Below are 23,415 nucleotides of genomic sequence, written 5' to 3' on the forward strand. Positions count from 1 at the left end.
TGCAGGTGTATATGCAGACAGAACACTGTATACATAATAAATAAATAAATCTTTAAAAAACAAAAAAGCTAAATACAGACTCTGATGTTGAATGATGTCTCTTAATGCATTCATTAGTAAGGCTATACTCAGCAGTAATATTCTGGTTTTAGGCATGAACTTTCCTGGTTTTGATTTTCTTAAAAATAAACTAGATGTCATTCTGATAATCTGAGGGTCTCTCGAGACCATTAAATTGATGTTTGAAAATACTATTATAAAACTTGTCTCCAAGGAAGTAAGTTACAGGATAAACTCATGCTATATTAAGAAATATTTATTTTTACTTATAATCAAACTTAACCTATCCTTTATTCCTTATACTCCTTTGTTTCTAATCCAGATCTATTTCTAAGATTTATATTTTATTCTTTTTTATTATTAATTGAATTTTGCACTACCACGAATTGAAGCCAGACCCCTGTGCATTATAGAGAGGATTCTATATTCCCTGTGTGATCATTTGTCTTTTTTTGTTTACTTAATAGACTCTAGAATCAGCTAGAAGATGGGCCTGCAGGCATGCTTGGGAAGGATTTCCCTGATCGTGTCAATTGTGGGCAGTACCATTGAAGGGGACTCTGACCTGCACAAAATGTAGAAGTAACATGAGCAATAGCATGCTGTCATGGCTCTCTACTGTCATTACGGATGCCTATGAACAGCTGCTTCAGCTGACACCTTGAATCCCCTATTGTGATAGACCACACCCTGGTCTAGAACAAACCCCTTCCCTTAAGTCTTTGTCAGAGTATTTATCACAGCAACAGGAAAAGAATCCAAGATACCAGGCTTTGGTTTTTAAAAGACAGATTCCTGCTATACAGCACTGGCTGATCTCAAATTCAGACTACTGCCTCAGCCTCCTGAGTCAATACACACTCCTTTGAACCTGAAAAAGGCCAAATCATTACTATGTGACTGTTAAAAAATTAACACTTATTTCTTTATTCTAAAATACTTATTTTCTCAAACAAACCTCTTAAGTGTGACTTGTTTTGTTTTGTTTTTCAAGACAGGGTTTCTCTGAGTAGCCTTGCTGTCCTGAAACCCACTCTGTAGACCCAGCTGGCCTCGAACTCATAGAGATCTGGCTGCCTCTGCCTCCCTAGTGCTGAGATTAAAGGCATGTGCCACCATTCCCTGGAGAAGTGTGACTTCTTAAAAGAACAATGTCATCCCAAAATGATGAGATTTTATCCTTTAATTTCTTATATAGGCCAAAAACTTTTGGATATTTTAATTTGTAGGGTGTTAATATAATAAAATTATTTGTTCTAAAATATTGAAAATAATGTGGGGAAATATAAATCATTTCAAATTATGTTTATCACTGTCAAATAAGAACAACTAGATTCTCACACACTTCAAGATTTATTCCAAAATTGTACATCTTGAAGCAAGCTCAGCATAAGATTTCTTTATTAGGCAACTAAGAAAAGTCTTCATGATGTTCATGTTATATGTTCATAGCTGTGTCCCACAAATATGTCAGTCAGGGAGAATGTAAAAACAAGAGTATGTGGGACCTTTGGTGAGGGGGTTTAGTGCCCACTTCACTTCATATCTGTAGTCCACAAGGACGTCTCAAGTCCAGTTCACTTAGGATGTTAAGGTCCACTGGCAAACACTTTCTGAATGTCTCTGTAATACTTAGTTAGGACAGCCAAGATTCCTAAAGAGTGACTCACGCCTTGGACCCTAGATGCCTTACAAAATCATTTAAATTGAGAATAACCTGTTGATAGCACCATGGTGAATTCTGGGCTGAGTGTAATTTGGATCAAGATCCCATATTTTAGCCAAAATTTGAAATATCAGTGATATTTACTCAGTTTGTCTGTCCTGTTTATCATTTGTTCTAAAGTAAGCACCCTTCATCCTCATAGGATGTAAGGAAGGATTAAGTAAAATCACATTCAAATGACAAACTGGGCTTGGTGACATGCCTGGAAGGCCAGTGCTCAGGAGCCTGAACCAAGAGTTTGAAGCTCGCTGGGGCTACACAATGAGTTCTTTAGGGGGGGTGGGAAGGCAAGAATTCTTCCCTTTAAAGTCAACATAGAAACCATAAAACTGCCTTCACTGAATTTTACAGTAATGTTTCAGGGTTCATGGCAAACCAACCCACCAAATTCTTTGCTTAAATCTATTTGGTAAGAAAATTTCCATTTTGTTATAATTGCACATGTTTTTAATCCAAGCACTCAATAAAGAGTCAGGTAGACCTCTGTGAGTTCCATGCAAAGCTGGTCTACACAGCGAGACCCTGTTCCAAAAACAAAAGAAAAAAAATTGAATGTTTAAAAGAGATTTCATTTTACATGCATGTGTTCTCAAGCCAGTTTGTGCTCATGCATGCAAGTTCCCTCAGAGGCCAGAAGCTTGGAGCTGGAGCTACAGACAGTTGTGAGCTTCCAATGTTGATGCTGGGAACCAGTCTTTTCTATCACAGCATCCAACAGTCTTAACTGCTGAGCCATCAATCCAGCCCTAGAGATTTTCAATTTTAAACAAAAGTGAATTAACTTCTTTGGAAATAAATTCCTTATATCAAAGGGATATTTGAATTGCAATACATGTAAAAGCAAGAATAAAAACAAAGTATTATTATATTTCAAATAATAATGAACAAACAAATATTTGAAGACTCTCTTTTTCTTTGGTGGTGCTGACTACTGAACTCAGGGCCTAGCACATGCTGGACAAGCTTTCAACCCAAGTTACACTGCAACCTTAAAGCATACTTTAATATGCACTAAAGAAATAGCATATTTATCAAGGAACAAGGCCATAAGCAAGCCTCATTTAGCAAAGTGCAAAGTATTCCCTGTTTCATGTGGCCTATTGTAGTGGGCTACAGTTGTTTTCCTCAGAAGCTGTACCGCAGCTCTATTCTGGACACTGGTTCTCATCTACCATTTCATACTTTAGCACAGTGGTTCTCAACCTTCTTAAATGCTGCGACCCTTTAATACAGTTCCTCATGTTGTGGTGACCCCCAACCATAAAATTATTTTTGTTGTTACTTCATAACTATAATTTTGCTACTATTACGAATCATAATGTAAATAAATATCTGATATGCAGAGTATCTGATAAGCAACACCTGTGAAAGGGTAGGTCAACCCCCAAAGGGGTTGCCACTACTTTGGAGTAATCTATGAGGTATATTCAAAACAAAATCCGACTCTGCTGTGTCACTTCATTCAGGGTTTGCTGCAGTGGTTTTGCGCTGCAGCCCTGGAATCCTCACTTATGAACATCTAGTAGGAGATGGGGGGGTGGGGGATGATGGGTGAGAGTGAACTGCTCCCTCCATGGAAAGGAAGTCCCAGACAGGGAAGCAGATTTACCTGAAGTCTGCTGCCTGGTCTGCTCACCAAGGGTTCACTCTGTTCAGAATCATCAGAGGACTGTCCAAGCTTTATAAGCTGTCATAATTCCCTTGTACAGCCACCTGCATTCACTAACAGGTAATTAAGATTTTTTAAAAAGAAGTTTTAACAGTGTCTCCAGTCACACATACTATGAAAAGGTGAATCGGGCACTGTAACTTGAATCCCTAAATCTTTTACACACAGAAATCCTAACACTAACTAATACCAATAATGAGCAAAGAAGGATGAGATCATAACTGAAAGCAGTTATCTATGCTCTCAAAGCAAGAGTATCATGAGAAGTTCTGTCAATAGAAAGGGGGAAAGTTTTTTTTTCCTTTTATTTTATTTTACAATACCATTCAGTTCTACATAACAGCCACAGATTCCCTTGTTTCCCCCCCTCCCGCCCCCCTCCCCTTCCCCCCAGCCCACGCCCTATTCCCACCTCCTCCAGAGCAAAGCCTCCCCTGAGGACTGAGATCAACCTGGTAGACTCAGTCCAGGCAGGTCCAGTCCCCTCCTCTCAGAATGAGCCAAGCGTCCCTGCATAAGCCCCAGGTTTCAAACAGCCAACTCATGCAATGAGCACAGGACCCGGTCCCACTGCCTAGATGCCTTCCAAACAGATCAAGCCAATCAACAGTCTCACCTATTCAGAGGGCCTGATCCAGTTGGGGGTCCCTCAGCCTTTGGTTCATAGTTCATGTGTTTTCATTCGTTTGGCTATTTGTCCCTGTGCTTTATCCAACCTTGGTTTCAACAATTCTCGCTCATATAAACCCTCCTCTTTCTTGCTAATTAGACTCCTGGAGCTCCACCTGGGGCCTAGCCGTGGATGTCTGCATCCAGATTCCTCAGTCCTTGGATGGGGTTTCTGGCACAACTATTAGGATATTTGGCCATCCCATCACCCGAGTAGGTCAGTTCCGGCTGTCTCTCGACCATTGCCAGCTTACATCAATAACAGCTTTTATCACCTGAACTAAAGAGGTTTGGACATCAGTCTGCCTTACCTTTGTCATAATATGAAACCTCAGCTCTGGCCCCTTTGAAAGGGGTAAAGTTTTATGTGCCAGAGCTGAGGTTTCATATTATGACAAAGGTAAGGCAGACTGATGTCCAAACCTCTTTAGTTCAGGTGATAAAAGCTGTTATCGATGTAAGCCTTAAATTAAAGGAGTTAAATTGTGAACATACACAAGTTTTCTTCAATTTCTTTTATTTTAAAAATTATTTGCTGTATTTTCTGCCTTTGAATAGCTTTAAAACAATATAGTTTTTTTTCTTAAGAGCAATAAGAAGCAATATGCTGTTCTGTGTTAAAGTAAAATTTCTGTTTCACTTCTAGCTATACTGTCCAGTCACTTAACGGAACAGAGATCATATCACTGGGGAAAAATGAATTATAAGAACGCAACAAAAAAAATCCTTCTTAAAAATGCTTTAGATTTAAAATTCTGCCATAATCCATCAGAATTTCCTAACAGTATAACTAAATAAAATTTCAGCAATTCCTACAAGTAAAAAGAGATGACATATCGGGCGGTGGTGGCACACACCTTTAATCCCAGCACTCAGGAGGCAGAGGCAGGTGGATCTTTGTGAGTTCGAGACCAGCCTGGTCCACAAAGCGAGATTCAGGAAAGGCGCAAAGCTACACAGAGAAACCCTGTCTCGAAAAACCAAAAGAGATGACAGACAATACTATGAAAATAATGAGAAAAATGAAATAAAATTATAGACAAAAGTTACCTACTCACATAAAGAGTATAAAATATTTATAATTTATCCTTCAAAATTTAGAAAACATTTTTATTTTCAAAGCTTAGTTACTAAAGAAGAAAAGTCAATTTTAAATTTGCAACTGTGAAATTATATTTTAAGAAAAGTTGATACATATAAATGTGTAATAATAATAATTATAGAAGAAGTCATGAACTTGAGAAAGAGAGGGGAGAATGGGAGGAGCTGGAGGGGGAGAGGAAGGCATAGAAACAATGAAATACAATACTCATATGAAATTCTCAAAAAAAATTTAAACAGAAAAACTTCATACCCTGTGCTTAGAAGCAAGTAGGTTGACATCAAGGAAAGAAGTATGCTGGACAGTCGCGGAAGGAGAGTCGTGGGACTCAGGAGCGGTACACCCAAGGAAGAGGCTGCAAGAAAACAGACCCCGTCAGTTCTGCAGACCCAAGCCACCCACCGGCACGCAGACACTTTAGGTTCCGTGTGATCTTTAATACCTCATCGGGATTTCTGTAAGAAAGCAAAGCACTACATTCTTAACTAAAATTACACTTTGTTTAAATTCTATTGTGGGTTAAATAACTCAGGTTTTCTCTATTTTATTCAAACCAGATCACTATAATTATATTAACTCCCCAATGAATAGTTTATTATTTTCTAATGAAATAAAATGTATTAATTAAGGGTCAGCAAGTTGTCTCTTAGACTTTATGTCCTAGTTCAAAGACATGGTAGAAACTGATTATGTCTAATGTCAGAGAAGTGGCATCTGTTTTACTTCTAGCTATACCCGGCATATCAGGACCAGGGAAGAATGACTTCACATATGTCAGGGTTGCAGAAGCCAGCCTAGAAAGTCAGCTGCCTCAAGGTGGGCAAGGTGCTGAGAGCGGTGGCGGAGCAAACAAACCCCTTGCCTGCTTCAGAGAAGGGCCGCACATTACCACCTAACATCCCAGAGCTCCAGAATAGCAAACGTGGGTGAAGCTTTGCTGAATCACTCACTAATTAGTTTTGGGGGGCTCAAGTTGATTAATCCATCTAAGGAGAAGTTTACATACCTGCTAAATAGGAATAACATTCAAGAAAATTTGTCTTGAATTTTAAGTACAATTTTACCTATAAACTGCTTAGTATTAGCTGCTATCTTAATAAGAAATTAGTACCATGTAAAGTAAGCTAAATGAATATGAGTAATTTTTAATTAAAGTTACAAGTCCCTGCAAGATTCAAGGCTCTGCAGGTCCTATTTGTAAAGCCTTAGCTAAGGTGAGCAGGTAGGTCAATAATCTTACTTCCTGATATAACTCTAACAGAAGAAACAACTTTCAATGTTAAATCAGTTCACTTAAAATGAAACTAGTTTTGCAATACTGAGTATTTTATCTTGCTTTTATTTTTGTCTAATGGAATAACAAGGTACTAAAGAAAGATTAAGTGTTTCCATTCTAAGTAACATAAATATATTAATATGTATTTAACTGGGCACCATGAATATAAGAAAAATATTCCCCTTGTAGCCAGACCATGGTACGTCAGTGTTGGGAGATCTTTGGAGACACTTGAAGACTTTCCTATGAGTTGCTGTTTCATGCCTCACAACACTTGGCAGGAACCTTGAAGCTAATACATAGCTCTTCCAATGCTAAGGAAAAAAATTCTTATTGAAAGTATTCCCAGGAGAATATTTATGTATGTGTTTGCAGAACAGATATAGATTGATTCTGATTCTACATTTCTTTTCCACCATTCCAAAATGAAAATGTGATCAATAAAGATATGAATAAACTACATAGGATGTCCAAATTGGGAAAGGGGGATAGGAATCTTACATAGCATGCATGTATGTTTTACTATAACATACAATAATAAGACTGGGGCAACCATCCATATTCACAAACAAAGGTGCTCTTTTCCTTTCATTTTGTTTCTTCCTTCCCTTTTCCTTCCTTTTTTTTCTTTTTCCTTTTTCCTACTCCTTCTTCCACTCCTTCTTCCTGTCCTTCCTTTCCATTTTCCTTTTTCCCCTTTCCCCTCCTTTCCTTTCCCTCTTCTCCTCTCCCCTCCACTCCCCTTCCCTTCCCCTCTGCTCCCTTACCCCTCCCTCCTCCCCCCCTCCCCTCCCCTCCCCTCCCCTCCCCTCCCCTCTTCTTTCCTTTCCTTTCCAGACAGGGTCTCACTACATATACCTGGCTGGCCTGGAACTCTCTCTATAGAGCAGGCTGGCCATTAACTTAAACACCAGCCTCTGCCTCCCCAGTGCTGGCATCAAAGGCATGCATCACCACTCCAGGCCAAGGGTACTGTTTTTGTTTTTGTTTTTGTTTTGTTTTGTTTTGCTTTGTTTGAGACAGTGTGTAGAACTGACTGGTCTGGAACTCATGGAGATTCTCCTGCCTCTAAAAGGAACTTGAAAAATTGTGAGCAGAGAGTACAAATAACTCCATTCCTATAATATTCTTAAGGCTTTATTCCTTCTCTATCTGTGTATTCACTTTTGAAGCAGTTGTGAACCACCATGTGGGTGCTAAGAGCTCGTCCTGGATCCTCTGCAAAAGCAGTAAGCACATTTAACCACACAGCCATTTCACCACCCCACATCTAACACTCTTAAATAAGGGTACCATACAGAGGAACAGGATTGTAAACACCAAGTAGCTTCATAAAATATGCTCTATGCTGGGAAATACCTAGTCACTGTTGGTTTTAACAATGGAAACATAAATTTAGTTATCTATGTAAGACCTGAAAATATAAAGACATACATGAAAATTAAATACATTTGTATATATACAGAATGGAATATTAAAAAAAACAACTTCTTTTCTGGAATCACTCAGTAGATATTATAAGACGTTCATAAGCACACAGTCCAATTATCAAATCATAAATACTCTATTAAGTAATTCTTGTTAACCAATATGTACTCAGAGTTCTACTTTTCTTTGTCCAATTCCAGAAAGAAATAGAAATAATAGCTGGTTACAGTTTTCCTTCATCAAAACTATTTCTTTAAGGACAATGCAGACACAAAGGTATCGGTTTTAAGATGTGAGACTGGAGGTAAATTTTTCCAATTTGGTTTGAGTGGCCACTTACCTAATGTTGCCCAGCTCACAATCTGATTCATAAAAGGCAGGCCTTCTTTCTTTAACAGACTGTGGTGTGTGCTGTACACAACATACACAGAGAGCACTGTACTCACCATCTGAAAACACACACCACACAGGTTAGCAAAGGGAAGGCAGGGAAAGGTGACACACTGGAAAGAAAATGCTGAGAAAAACTGGAACTGGACCAGTCTGCCTTCTTGTGCTCCAGAACTACAAGTTAGTACTGCCATGCTAAGCCACAGGCTTGCCTGAGGATGACACGAGGCATGCACAGTCTCAAGAATGCTACAGCATACCTCATCAGTGCTTCTATTTAGACGTGTCTGTTAAAATGTTGAAGGTTTCTAAAATTATGCAAATGGAGGGAGTGTATAGTTTCATGCCTTTCCCATCTCTTTTCCTCTGCAATATCCATGTATTTATTTATTCAACATGTTTTTGCAGTCTGGATACATACCTGGCCCTGGAACTAAGATAGTATAAATGGTCATTATATGTTACTGTAAAAGAGGAGTCAGCTTAAAGGCTGTTCTCATAAAAACTGCTTGATTGCAACATAGCTGCCTCTCCGATTCATTTACGCATTGTCTCCCTTTGTGCTGGCATGCGAGACTTGAACATTTTTAACAGACTCTATATGCATGACAACCAAAAATATTATTCAGCTATATAGAAAAATGACTAATGATCCCTGAATTAGTGAATGAATTACCAATTTAAAGAAATGAGCCAAAGTAAGACTATAAAAATATAAGCTCTCAGAGTTTAGATCAGTGATCTCATCAAATCCTAGAGATAAATTTAATTTATTTTGTCTTTTCAGGGAATAAATTAAGACACAAAAAATTGCTGAGAATAAAGTTAGGGCACAATCCTAGGATCCTTTCTATTTAAGACATTGTGGTGGTTTGAACAGGTATGGCCTCCATAGACTCCTGTGTTTGAACACTTGGCCCACGGGGAGTAGCATCCTTAGGATGTGTGATCTTTTTGGAGTAGGTATGGCCTTGTTGGAGAAGTGTGTCACTGTTGAGGCAGGCTTCGAGGTCTCATAAATGCGCAAACCATGCCAAGTAAGTCAACTCACTTCCTGTTGCTTGTGGATCAAGACACAGAACTCTTAGCTCCTTCTCCAGCACCATGTCTGCCTACACACTGCCATGTTTCTTGCCATGACAATAATGGACTAAACTTCTGAAACTATAAGCCAGCCCCAATTAAATATTTTCCTTTATAAGAGTTTCTGTGGTCATAGTGTCTCTTCACAGCAATAGAAACCCTAACTAAGACAGACAAATTCTAATTCAGAGATGCCAAAATGAGAAAAAAAAAATGCCTTGGCATCAACAAAATATGTCAAGCACAGGAATTAATGCAAATTACTAAAGATAATGCAAGAACTTTATAGTGGAGTTATACAATACTCAATGGTATTTCTAACAAAGTATATAAGAATTTAAAATAATATTATTCCCTCTTTGGAATAAGAGTCAGAAACACACGCTACTGTCAAAGCTCTCATTACTGTAGGCAGATTCTGCCAAAGCTACCCCAGCTTTAGAGGAAAGCCAGTCAGTGTGCCATTTACAATGAAACATGTTCTTAGGCTCGACAGGATGTTTACAAAGGATTTCATCTCTTCTTATGAGTTCACTATTGCTCTCCAAGAATGAATGTAACTTACTATGTCTTTTAAGCACGGTATATTTTTATTTCACACTGCTTTGGAAACACTTAATTATGATGGCTTTGTTCTGAGAGAACTTTTTGAGAAGACTCATATGGGTTTGGTAGAGCTCCAGATATGGTTATTAATCCACTACAGGAAGTGGTGAAAAGGGAACTCAGGTTGGTGGCAATGCAAACTAGTGCAGACACTTTGGATATCAGTCTGGAGGTTTCTCAAAAACTAGAAATAGAACTGACATATGACCTGGCTGTATCACCCAAAGGACCTCATATCCTACTACAAAGACACTTGAATACCCATGTTCACCAGTACTCTAGTCATAATAGCTAGGAAAGAGAATTAACCCGGATGACTAATGACAGACAAATGGGTAAGAAAAATGTAACACGATGAACTATTACTCGGTTGGAAGGGCCATAGCTATTGCACACATGAATTCACAGTGATATGATTACCTGCACAAGAGCAAGTCAGCCTAAACTTTGATACAGATGGAGGAGGTACTCTCTAGGCATCACCACCAAATGAGGAGCTATTGGCAGCTGACAGCGATGGGAGAGAGACTCACTCTTTTCAGAAGGTGTTCCCACTGGTTGGTTTCCCACGTTCCAGTGGGTGGCCTCACACCCATACATAGATGGACTTGGTGGTACATATACATAATGGGACATTACTGGAGGGTAAAGTAAAATGAAATTATGAAATTTATAGGTAAATGTTTAGAATTGAAAATAATCATTCTGAGTGAGATACCTGAAACCCAGAAAGACAAATACTGCATGTATTATCCTTTATGTGGAGGATAGATTTGATTCTTTGGATATCTATGTTTAAAATAGTGTCATCAATAGATGACAGGAAACCAGTAAGAGGCCATGGGAGGGTGCTTAAGTTATTGGTCAGTGTGATCCCTCAGACTCTTCTCAATAATAGTATAGGCTATTACCTGCTTTCAGTTACCCTCCAGATCTTAATGGTAAGATTTCTGCTGGAGACACCACATACATGGGTCATAGGACATGGAGAAATTAAGTGGTACAACCTGGAAGCTCCACCCCCACTGCCTAGTTCTTACAGTGCAGGAAGGTGGTATGTATGTTACTGGGGGAGAAAAATAATCAAGTCTTACCCAGCCGTGAACCCTTCCAGCTACAATAATGACGGGACTGGCAAGACAGGCTCACTGGTGCAAAAGTTGCACAAATATTATGGGATTAACCAGCTATTTTCTCCTTGGACTTCACCTCCTTGACAGGATGGAGCTCATTCCTTGTACTGTTAACTGGACCAAAACCTGTGGCTGGCTAGGTCATAGCCTTAGATTAGAACCTAGCACTATCATTCTGCTAAATGGATACAGAAGCTAAGTGTCCCCTAAATTCTTACCTTTATACCCACAGAGCAGAGCATCTTGCAACTCTCACCAGACACTACTTTTACAGTAGATGGGGATTAATACTGAGACCAGCAATTGGTCAGCATGCAGAGAATAAGGGACCCTCGTAAGAGTCAGAGGTAGTGACGGTCAGACATGACAGCACACATGAGCTCACAGCAGCTGTGACTCCATGCACAGACTGCAGGAGACTAAGCCAGCCACAACCCCAGCACACATGAGGGTGGGGAGCACATAAACCCCACCCCCTTCAGAGAAATGACTGGCAAGAGATGGCTTCTGGAAGACGCACAGTCTGTTTTCTTCAGGGATGGAGCAGAATGTAGATTTAGTAAGAAGCAAACACATGAAGTTGGGAAGGAATAGTGTTGGGGGACAAGGTAGAAAATGGAAGGGGGGAAAGGGGATCGGCTATGACCAAAGCACATTTTATGTGTGTGTAAAATACTCAAAAAAAACCCAAAAACAAAAACAGGCATAGAGTTGAAGAGGGAACATATTCATGGGACCTGTGAGTGTTGACAGAGGAAATTAGAGGTTAATATATCTTATTGTTTATATATATATATGAAATTCTCAAGAATAAAGAAAAATTATAATAAAAACAAATAATTTTAAATCTTAAAATAAAAAATAAAACCAATTGTTTAAAACAAAAAAATTTAAGAGGACTATTATCGAATTGAGCAAGTGTTTTCTATTCTTATCTATAAAAAGATATCATTTTATAAAATATGGTACTATGTAATCTCTAGCTTTCACAGCTCCATTAACTATTTGCTCCACTGACACATTAAAAAACAAGCTGGCATTAAATTACTGAAAACCACACACCCTGTAAACAGAATATCCAAGCACCACTAATGTCAAAACACCGAGGTCAGTGTTCTTCTTGCTACAGCACAGCCAGCAACCGCCTCCAGTCTTCTCCCAGGTGTCTGTCATCTGCTGCCTTCATGCCAACACTCCTAGCTGCGGCGGCCACTTCAAAGCAGCTTGGTGTATGCGGGGACGACACGGGGTCTCAATCCCGAGGAAGCACTTCCAGCTCATGTCTGGTCAGTAAAGATGCCCTAATATCTTCTTAACTGCTGCTCTGGGTGTCTTTGGCTACTTCTTCCTGACATGTTTGCTATTTATATTTATTTCTGTGTGCTACTGTAAACAGAAAACTGATTTCTCAGATGAGTCTTGAGTGACAGGAACACAAGAATGTAACAGAGTATAACAATAAGATACATTTTATTATATGGTCAGTATGAGATAGTATTGAAAATTTGTAACTGACCTGTAACAGAAGTACCAACAGCTCCTCCTTTACCAAAGTAATTTTTCTTTTCATGAGAGTTATTACAATAGCCAGGGACAGCAGAAGAACCAGCAAGCCTGCACCAATTCTGTTTCAAAATATAATTCACATTAAAACTTTTCTAAAGAAGCATACTAAAGACAGTATGTGAGAATATGAGACACTTTACTCAGATGTAGAACTCTCAAGCATTTTGATTAATCAAACAAGTAGTAAAGCTGGCAGAGGAATGGTGGGAAATAAGAGGAGAGGGACATGGCAGGGTTACTTGTAACCACCTTCCACAATTTTTGTATATTTACCTTATTACCTTATTTCTCTAATTCATTCTTTTTTATTCACCAACTGCCATGTTTCTTAATCTGAACTTGGTAAATATACAGAAGAGAATATAAAAGATAGCTAAACAAATGACTGTCAGCATCTGTCACGCAGATTCTGACTCTTAAAAACTCATTATCACACAGAGAAGAACACAGCACTCCCAAACAGCCCCTTCTTGTCACGGATCTTGGTATCCCTCAGTTGGCATGGCTGTAGGGTAGGGCAGTAGTCTCAAAGGTGTTGGGGAATACATCACTATACAAGTCATCTTGTGTATGATGAAGTAGCTAATTTCATTTTCTAGACTGCTAGGAAGATGATCACTGAAGTCACAGGCAACTAATATCAAGGAATTTTAGCTCTATTTCTTAATTCATAAAAATCTGAGTAATATAACTGAAAATATGTTCAAGATACAATCTAGAACTCAAATTAAGAAAACTAAGGAAAACTTGGCTTATTATAGAAATAAGCAAATGCATGATAAGATGTAGGCCAAGAACATGACTGACATTTGTTTTAATTTTTCAACTATTCTGAGAATCGTAAGAATAAAGAAAAACAGCTTTGTAGAATAAAAAAATTTGCTTTTTCTCTTTCTTTCAAAAAATAAACTGCATTTTAACTCATTGGCAACTCTTGATTTAGTCCCTGGGCTCACAGGATTCTGAGAGTTACACTATACACCTATCTGCTCTTCTTACTTTGTCCTTAGATGTTTCATGTATCTGTTTCTGTAATCTAGAGGATGGAATTGCTGTGAGAGACCAAATGGAGACAGAACTTCCTCTATGAACTAAGAGGAAAATAAATTGCAAATAATCACAAGAGGCCAACATGAATTTAACATTAATGGCAATTTAAATCAAGTTTAGAGGGAAACACCATAATTTTCAAAAACACAAATTTGATTTTTCGTAGGTTTATTTGCTTTCTGAGTCAGTCTTTAGTGGAATATACAGGTGGCAAATTTCTACAGAGATCATTTATTCAATTTATGCCCCTTTTAGCATATTATAACTTCCTCCTAACTATGTCAATACAGCTTGAGCAGGACAAAGGGACAGCGGCTGATAAAAGGAAAGAAAGGGCTTTATAGAGACACCAGAAGAACTCACAGGACAATCTACATCAATACATAAATAAATAAAAGTATTTGAATTTAGTTTCTCAGATGCTATGTATACTTCATAAACCTTCCAAAACTTTAATTTATCAATACTGTCATATAAAAGTATAGCTTGGATGGTATGTTCTTATAATTCAATACAATTATTGGGCTCTGCTTATAAACTGCATTCCTAAGACACTTCCTGGTCCAGTTCATACTGATTTTGTTGTAAGAAACCAGGAAAACCAACAAACAAAGAAATGTAAAGAATTTCTTAAATTATTGTATAGCTTGGTCCTCTTGTGGGACTCCTAACAGTGGAGCAGGGATGGTCTCTGACTCTTTTGGGACCTTACTCCTCACACTGGGTTGTCATGTAAAGTCTTAATACATGGGGAGGTACTTAGTCTTACTGCAACTTGATATGCCATGTTTTATTGATACACATGGGAGACCTGCCCTTTCCTAGACAGAATTGGAGAGGAGTGGATTGGGAGATGGGAACAGAGGGAGTGTGGGGGAAGGGACTGGGAGGAGAGGAGGGAGGGAACTGCAACTGGGATGTAAATATATAAATGCTTATTAAAAAATAATAAAAAGAATTTCTAAATTAACAATTACTTTAAAATATTCAGTTAATCTTCCTACTGTTAAAAAAATATACCCTCATTTATTAAAAGTTAGGTTAAAATGCTTTTTTAAAATGCCCAGAGTGAATCAGGCGATGATGGACCACACCTTTAATCCTAGCACTCTGGAGGCAGAGGCAGGTAGATCTCTGAGTTTAAAGCCATCCTGGTCTACAGAGCAAGTTCCAGGAGATCCAGGGCTACACAGAGATACCCTGTCTCAAAACACCAAATTAAAAAATAATACCCAGAGCACTCAGATGTAAGCAGCAAAGGTGACTATATGATTTATAAAAAGAAGAATGGAGTGGGGTGGTGTACATGCCCAAATCCCACTACTCAGAAGGTTGAGTCAGGACACTGAGTTTGAGGCCAGCCTGGGCTACATATACAGACTCTGTCTTTAAAAAAAAAAAAAAGTAAAGGATTGCAGCAGCAGCTAGATGAAACAAAGATAATTTAGTCAAGCACCCAGAGATACATAAGGACACACACATGCACACATGTGGAGGGGGGAGTGCCAGAAGGTTACCTAATAACAACTTAAAAGCAAAGGCAACCAATTATCTTTAACACGAGTCTGTGTCATATTGAGGAGAAATTGTAGCATCAACATTGGGAACATATGTAAACCATAGAAAATTTTTTTACACAATTTGAATGGTTAAACATAGAAAAGTTTCCTAGCAAGTACAAGGTTGATTCCCAGTTCTGCAGACAAAACAGAACAAGACAACAATGGCCCTGCCCCTCGCTGAACACTGCAGCAAGAGAGCTGGCCCGGCACCCCCAAGGGAAAGCTGCCCCCAGCTCTCAGGAGAGCAGCCCCCACACCTCACCATGGGCATGGGAGAGCGGGCCCAAATGGCATGGGTCCTCACCTTAGGAGGCAGTCCCAGTGGACCCGGACCAGCTCACCTACCACCCATACTCACATCCTGAACCTTGGGTAGACCCACTCTAACATCTACCCCATCTATGGTCTGCTGGAGTGCGTGAAGGGACTGTCCTGTGGAAAGACAACCACGGGATCCCTCTGACTGGGGACAACAGCAGAATATCCAAGAGAAGCTTCAGCAAGGGTGGGGCTGACTGGACAAAAGGGTGAACTGCGTGACACACCACAGCTCCAGATGCCACCAGGATGAATGAAGAGGTCTTGGAAAGACAGAAGAACGAGATAGGTTTTTCTTTCTTTTGTTTTGTTTTTAATTAATTTTAGGGTGGGGTATGCTGTAGAGGTGAGGGGCAGATATGGAGGGACAGGTGAATGGGATTGGGGTGCCTGATGTGAAATTTCTAAAGAATCAATAAAGAATTATGTTAAAAGATTAAAATAGTGCCGGGCGGTGGTGGCGCACGCCTTTAATCCCAGCACTTGGGAGGCAGAAGCAGGTGGATCTCTGTGAGTTCGAGGCCAGCCTGGGCTACGAAGTGAGTTCCAGGACAGGCACCAAAACTACACAGAGAAACCCTGTCTCGAAAAAAAACAAACCAAACCAAAAAAAAAAAAAAAAAAAAAAAAAAAAAAAAAGATTAAAATAAAAATAAAACAACACAGAATAAATGTAAAGATTTCAAAATAAACAGATCCCCCCCCCCCGCAATCTGGAAAAAATTTAATTCAAATAGGGCAGACTTTCATTTGTCAATGGCCTTTGGTTATGGACACACTCAAAGGCAACACTTCAGCAACACAACACTTTCACATGTAACTAAAAATTACAGATCCTATAACACTTGGAATAAAGAAAATCTAGTCTGTGATGGGAGTGAGTTTTAAGTTATTGCTTGATGCAGTTTTATTGCCTGTGAAGGTCTGGTAGTATCTCCACGATGCCTCTCAGGCTAAGACTGTAACTAGTAATTTTATATTACTATTTCAAGTTTATCCATACGATGTTAAGCTCAGAACCAAGATTAAAGTGTTATGGTGTTGGGGACGGAGAGGTGGTTCAGCAGTCAAGAGCACTTCCTGCTCTGCTGGAGGATGGCAGTTCAGTTCCCAGCACCTACATCAGGTGGCTCCCAGCCACCTGCAACCCCAGATCCAAGGGGTCTCACATCCTCCTGAGGCCTTCATGAATACCTACATACATGTGTGTGCACGCACATCAACAGAGGACAAATTCTTCTGAAATGGAAAACAATACTGTACGTACACTAGAGAGAGGTCTGGCTTCCTACCCACAACAGGCATCAGTGGAAACACTGCCAGAAGCAAAGAGAAGAGGGCCCAACTCAGGCAGGTGATCTACAATGAAGAAAAAATAGATTTAGAAATCTGTTTTCAGCATCTCACATAGTGCATGAATGTAAAACTAAAAGTAAAACCTGTCTGGTATTTACTGTAGAAAGTAACATTGCAATGACAAAATGTACAGCAGGAAGCAGCTGAAGGAAGGAAGGTTTGTTTCCCTTCTAGTTCCGTCTATCATGGGGGTGGGGGAGGTCATGAGAGCAGGAGCTGGAGGCAGCTGGTCACACTGCAAGGAGTCAGGGAGAAAAATGAATGTTGCTGCTCACTTTGCCTCTCTTTTTTTTTTTCTGATAGTCCCAGTAGTTCAGGCGGGACTGTTCATCTTGAATAACTACTTCGCAGAGACTTGTTTCTATAGTGATAATTAATCCCATCAAGCTGACAGTCAAGACCAACCATTACAAACATGGTTACCTTCAATAATATTTCCTGGTTTGTGTTTGTTTATTGTTAGACATTTTCATACTTATACCTTTGCTCGGGTCCACAGCTGGGTGAGAAACGGCCAAGCGGCAAACACAATCAATCCTGCTGTCAGCATGTAGCGGTAGAAGAAACTCAACACCTGGTGATACATGCCAAGAAAACCAGAGTAAGATCTCTAATCCAGTGCCGTGAAAATGCAAGACACCCGGAGATGCAGCCTAGTCACGTGCTTACCAGTACTTCAATTCCCAAGACGAACACAAGCAAGTAGGTAACAAAATGGCTCAGAGGAAAAGTCAACAGTGATGAAACCAGGTCTTGAATAACTTGATATCTGTTTGAGGAGATAATTTACAAAAATATTACTTCTAATTTGCAAAGCATCTTAAAATTAGCAACATAATACAAAAAATAAAAAACTGCTCACAGCTAAAAATCCCAGAAATTTCCATTCATAGATTACTTAAAATTCAAGATAAGCTATAGCAATTTGTTTCAATGGCTTTGCTTACTTTTATTTCCACTTATTAAGCTGGAAATCCTTAAGTATTTTGGGGAAAATGATGACAAGCATTTGCTTAGCTATTGTAAATAGTAATGACAATAAATGATTTTTTTTTTTTTTTTTTTTTTTTGGTTTTTTGAGACATGGTTTCTCTGTGTAGTCTTAGTGGTCCTGGAACTCACTCTGTAGACCAAGCTGGCCTCAAACTCACAGAGATCTGCCTGCTTCTGCCTCCCAAGTGCCAGAATTAAAGGCGTGCACCATCACCACCTGGTTCAATAAATGATTTTTGTACAATCTTACTTTAAACAAAGGTACATGCATTGCAAATAAACTAGAAAGAAAATAAAATGAACCCAAAAGTATGGAAACTGAAAAAAAAATCCTGAAACTCACCTGGATAATTATTTATCTACCACTGAGCTACAATCCATAGCCTTAGTAGGGAAAGTCTTACTTGCATTTATTGACTTATTTGTTTATTTGAAGTACTGAGGACAAAACCTAGGGCTCTACACATGCCAGACATCCACTCTGATGCTAAGCTAAAACCTCAGTCTTTTCATTTAAACTTTACTTAGTCAGGCTGGCTTCAAAACCCCCGTTTTTGTGCCTCAGCCTCCTGAAGAGATGGGATTACAGACATGCACCACTACTCCCAGCCTAATTGCACTTTTTAACTGAGCCCAATAACCTTTTCCAAACCCAATTTAAGATGTCATTAATTGTACACTAATTGTAATTGAGAATTTATAACCACCAAAAATGTATTACATACTTGAGTACATTTTACACTTCATCACTGAGAAGAAAAACTTTAGCATTTGTAGAGCATTAAGTAGGTAATTGTAAAAGGCCAGTGTCATTTGGTTTATGACCTTTTCTGATTGAAAACAATGGCTATAGAATAGAATGCTATCACACTGCTAAGCAGCCACCTAGAAAAGAAAAGTCAGGACTACCAGGAGAATATCTCTTTTGTTTTCTACTGTGAATAAGCAAAGAAGCACATAAGATTGAATGAAGTCATTTTGTAGAGTTTTTATTCTAGAAAAAAAATGGGTTAAATATTTATTTTTATTTACTTATTGTGTGTATATATGTGTATGGGTGTACTTTCCATAGTGTGGATATAGAGGTAAGAGAAGAACCTGTAGGAATCTGTTCGCTCCTTTTACCATGTGGGTCCCAGGTGCTTTGACCTGTGGAGCCATCTAGCCAGCCTAAAAACTCACTTTTTGTTTTATTTTCCATGCAACCTATTAATAAAGTCCAGACCTAGAAATCCAGATCCTCCTGCTTCTGTCTCCACAGTACTGGGATCACAGCATGCACTATCACGCCCATCCTGCTATGCAATTTTAAAGATGCACTTAAAAGTGTCTGAAACCTGACTGAGTGCATTCCTTTCCAGTTGAATGTAATAGCAAGAATCCACGTTTAGACCATCATGAGGAAGTACATAGAGACAGAACCATAGCACACGTGAATAGTGTAGACTCTGTCAGTATATATAAATAGATTCTATATAATTACAAAGTTTCATTTATTTGATGGCTAAGAAAAAAGTACAGTGTATGGAAAGAAAACACATATCTTGCAAAACATGAAGATAATCTGAAATACAAGATAAAATAAATTCTAGATGTAAGGTACTCATGACAGCACACTAATATCAACTATGTTATTTTATTTTATATTTTTGTTTTGAAGACTAGTCAAAGAAAAGATTGGGATCACTGCTTCCTCAAGGCAATGCAGGTGAAGTCAAAAAGGTAAGTCAAAAGGGATGTGTAATATGCAACCTTATGCAGTGCTAAACAAAGTGAGAGTGTTTGGACAGTGAGAGTATTATAGCCATCGTTTATGACTTATGCTATAGAAAACTTGTTGAGGGATATTCAATCTCACTGTGAATCCCAAGTTTGCATATGCATCAATTAAATAAAATTAACCTTGGGTCAGGAGGCTGAATTAGTAAGTAGCTGACAGAAAGTGATCAGAAAGCATCAGAAGGTATTTGGAAGAGATAAAAAGACACATTGGACGTAGTAGGGGTTTTGAGTGGCATGGCTTTTTTCTGTTTTGGTGGAGCAGAAGGATGGGCTTTTTGGGAGACACCAAGGAGACAAGGAGTTGGACATACAGACTGAAAGAAAAGTAAAAAGCAACATGGTAAAACATAGATGAATAAAAATGGGTTAGTTTAAGTTATAAGAGTTAGTTAGGAACAAGCCCAAGCTATATGCCAAGCTTTCATAATTAATAATAAGTCTCCATGTCATTTTTTGTGAGCTGGCTGCCCAAAGAAAAATTCTTCTACAAAATCTAATGCATTTTAAATACAGAATTAACTGATAGTGAATTGGAAAACAAGGCAGAAAGACATGTTACTTACTCTCTTAGAACTGCATACCATATTGGCACTGGCAGCAAGCAATACACATAGTAAGTCCAGGGACAGGCTTGGATCATCAGGAAGCACGCCACTAAGACACCAATAGCTACAAAGCCATATGACAAGAGATGGTGTGGTTTCTGAAAACGAAACAGAACATTCAAACACATCCAAACCCATGAAAACTATTTTCTTCTAATGTTTCTTCAACTAGATTATTAATCAGAATTCTTTCAAAATGAAAAATCTATCATTTGAGGGTGACTGCATATCAGGAAAGAAACTGGCCATCCTAGAATGGTGACTATTAAGCAATTCTCAGCTGCAGACTGGCAATGGTCCTAAAGTTGGTTTGTAAATAATTCATTTAGAACTCTGAACATAGTTCCTGTTAGAAACAATTTTTCTAAATCTTGACTGGCTTCTGTGGCTAGTTCACAAGGACCTATTTATCACACAATAAACTCTTCTTCATTTGGAAATAAACTTTCTTTCTACTCAAGCTCCAACCTGTCATGCTGCCCACTCGCCTCTCTCCCACTGCCTAAACACAGTTGGCCTCTTGAGTTAAATCTACTGCTCTCAACCACCTGCTAAATAAGAAATTCCCCACATGTAAGTCACTAGTGCGAGCTTCACAGACTACCAAGGCCTCTTGGTGCTCTGGGCCAGGTGTGAGTGCAAGAGTCAGGAACACACAGTCCAAGAACTGGGAAAAGGGCCCATTTAAGGGAATGTAACAATGCTGAGAACTACAGTTCTAGGGTCTGAAGCAGTGGTTACAAAATGGTACAAGGTTCATTAAGCACCCTCAGAAGATGCTAAGTATGCCTAGAGAGAAGAAAGGAGCTGGGGGCTGGGGGGAAGGTGCTATTTTTGTTTCCATTCCTTATTTTCTGTTTCTTCAGCCTGTTAGCCAAAGGTAAATAGAGTGGGAATTAAGAACCTCTTTCTGGAAATACACAAATTTAGGGAAGAAGAAAATATTAAATATTTCCCATCTCTTTTTTGATGTTTTTCTCTACGGGCATAAAGTATTATGAAGAAATCAAGGATAAGCTATGACATCGATGTAAAAAGAGGCTGAAACACAACACAGTAGCTAAGAGCTTTAAGTTCGAGTTCGTAAGCTGGCTATGATATTGTGGTAGATGATCTTGGTTGTCAACTTTACACACCCGGGAAGAGGGAACTTCAACTAAGGAACTGCTTCCATAGGATTGGCTTGTGAGCATGTCTGTGCAGCATTTTCTTGATTAACAACTAATGTGGGAGGGATCAGTCCAAAGTACAAAGCTTTCCTTAGACAAAGTTTTGTTCTATCCATAATATGGGAATAAATGTATGTATGTATGTACATATCTATCTATCTATCTATCTATCTATCGGTAATAAGAAATCAGATTACATAGGGCTTAACAAAGTAACTAAAACATTATTTCTGCTTACTCAATGATGGTTATTATTTTTATTCTTCTTTGCACTAGTCTTAGCAATTACAAAATCTCTCAATCAATATCACAAGAAATAAAGATTAAGAGACAGCAGTGGAAGTTCTATAGCAAAATGATGGGGGATAGAAGGGCAAATTTAAAGAAGTATGGACAGGTGAGATCTCTACAACTGAAAGGGGCTACACTACAATTGATTGCAAGAAATGAGAACTCATTTACACTATTTTGAAATGAGTAAAAATAATAATAAATGCAAGATGAGATATGAGAGTGTCTAAAAAACAATTAGATTTTCTAGAGTTAATAAAATATGGTAGAATTATCTAAGCCTCAATCTCCCATCCATACTACAAGAATCATAATCAACAAAATTGCAGCAAGGTTAAACCTAACAATATTCATAAGACATACAGGGTAGGGTATACTTGCAAAAGATGGAGATCAATAAAGATAACTTACGCCCAGCACAACAGTATAGCTTCCCAGCATACCTTTGCTTGTACCACTCAATCTGCTTCAATTTTCCTCCTCTCATTACAGTCTAAATTTCCAACAAAAAGCTGGAGAAATGACTCAGTGGTTCAGAATGTATATTGCTCTTGTAGAGGACCCAAGTTCAGATACTAGCACGCATTCTAGACAGCATATGACCACCTCTAACTCTAGCTCCAGGAGACCTAATGCCTCTGACCTCCACAGGCACCTGCACTTGTGTGCACATATCCTCCTACACACGTACACACACACACATGATTAAAAGTGAACTCACACCAGGACTGACTTTTTCCCATTATCACTATGGTGGATTCTCTTATTTAAAATATGGCAGTTCTTGTATCATCTTAAACACTTAATATACACTAAGGCTGTCATTTGTAGTATGATATTAGTGATCAATTTCATGGAAGTGGATATGTGTTCTTGTCTCTTACCTACTTTATTTAATACCGAGAATTTTCATGGTAAAATCTGAACTTCATTATTTCTCTATAGAACACTGAGCATTGTACTGTACACTCAATTAAATACTGACTGCACTATCAAATTAGTAAACATAAAGAACTATCAACAATGAATTCCTGACACATTAACAAAAACACACCTTCTTTTTTAATGTTCTGAACAGCAAGAGAAAAAGGCAGTCTTAGTTCCAGATCTCAGTCCCCCACACCCTGGCTGGGAGGCTGTTACCAAGTTGGTAAATTCCACTCAGTTCAGTCTCATCAGAACTTGGAGTGCACATAGAGGCGAAGATGGCAGTATACATTTCAATGACTCAGGGGAATTCCTAGACACATCTCACCATTACCAAAACATATTCATTTCAGTGTATTTCTTTAACATATAGGAAATAATTCCCTTTATAGCCAACTTCAAAAACACTGAAATAATTAAAATTACTTGGGAGAAATTATTTAAGATGTATTACAGAACTGTAAAAAAATCAAAATAAAACAATAATGTTCTTCTCTACAGTATAGACAAATAAAATATAAAATGGTAAAAGTTACCACTAGAAATGTTTATAGACTATTATTATTATTAAAAATATACTTGCAGAATACATTACTTTTTACAGAATTTGGACACAGTAATAATCATTACAGAGAACGAAGCAAAGGAAATAGA

The 23,415-nt window shown here is 38.5% G+C and overlaps 1 protein-coding gene across 6 annotated transcripts in view; it reads right to left on the reverse strand.

Moving 5' to 3' along the window:
• Pign (phosphatidylinositol glycan anchor biosynthesis class N) overlaps positions 1-23,415 on the reverse strand; it is a 143,058-nt gene that overhangs the window by 53,235 nt on the left and 66,408 nt on the right. For all 6 annotated transcript variants that reach the window (XM_042257934.2, XM_006995017.4, XM_042257936.2 and 3 more), the window contains 7 exons: positions 20,333-20,472; positions 17,664-17,763; positions 17,476-17,568; positions 16,906-16,997; positions 12,659-12,767; positions 8,271-8,379; positions 5,479-5,581 (listed from right to left, as the gene is read on the reverse strand). In XM_042257934.2, coding sequence (XP_042113868.1) covers positions 5,479-5,581; positions 8,271-8,379; positions 12,659-12,767; positions 16,906-16,997; positions 17,476-17,568; positions 17,664-17,763; positions 20,333-20,472 — 746 coding nt within the window. The remainder of the gene's footprint in view (positions 1-5,478; positions 5,582-8,270; positions 8,380-12,658; positions 12,768-16,905; positions 16,998-17,475; positions 17,569-17,663; positions 17,764-20,332; positions 20,473-23,415) is intronic.

This window comes from Peromyscus maniculatus, chromosome 11 (assembly GCF_049852395.1).
Source record: "Peromyscus maniculatus bairdii isolate BWxNUB_F1_BW_parent chromosome 11, HU_Pman_BW_mat_3.1, whole genome shotgun sequence".
Lineage (NCBI taxonomy): Eukaryota > Metazoa > Chordata > Mammalia > Rodentia > Cricetidae > Peromyscus > Peromyscus maniculatus.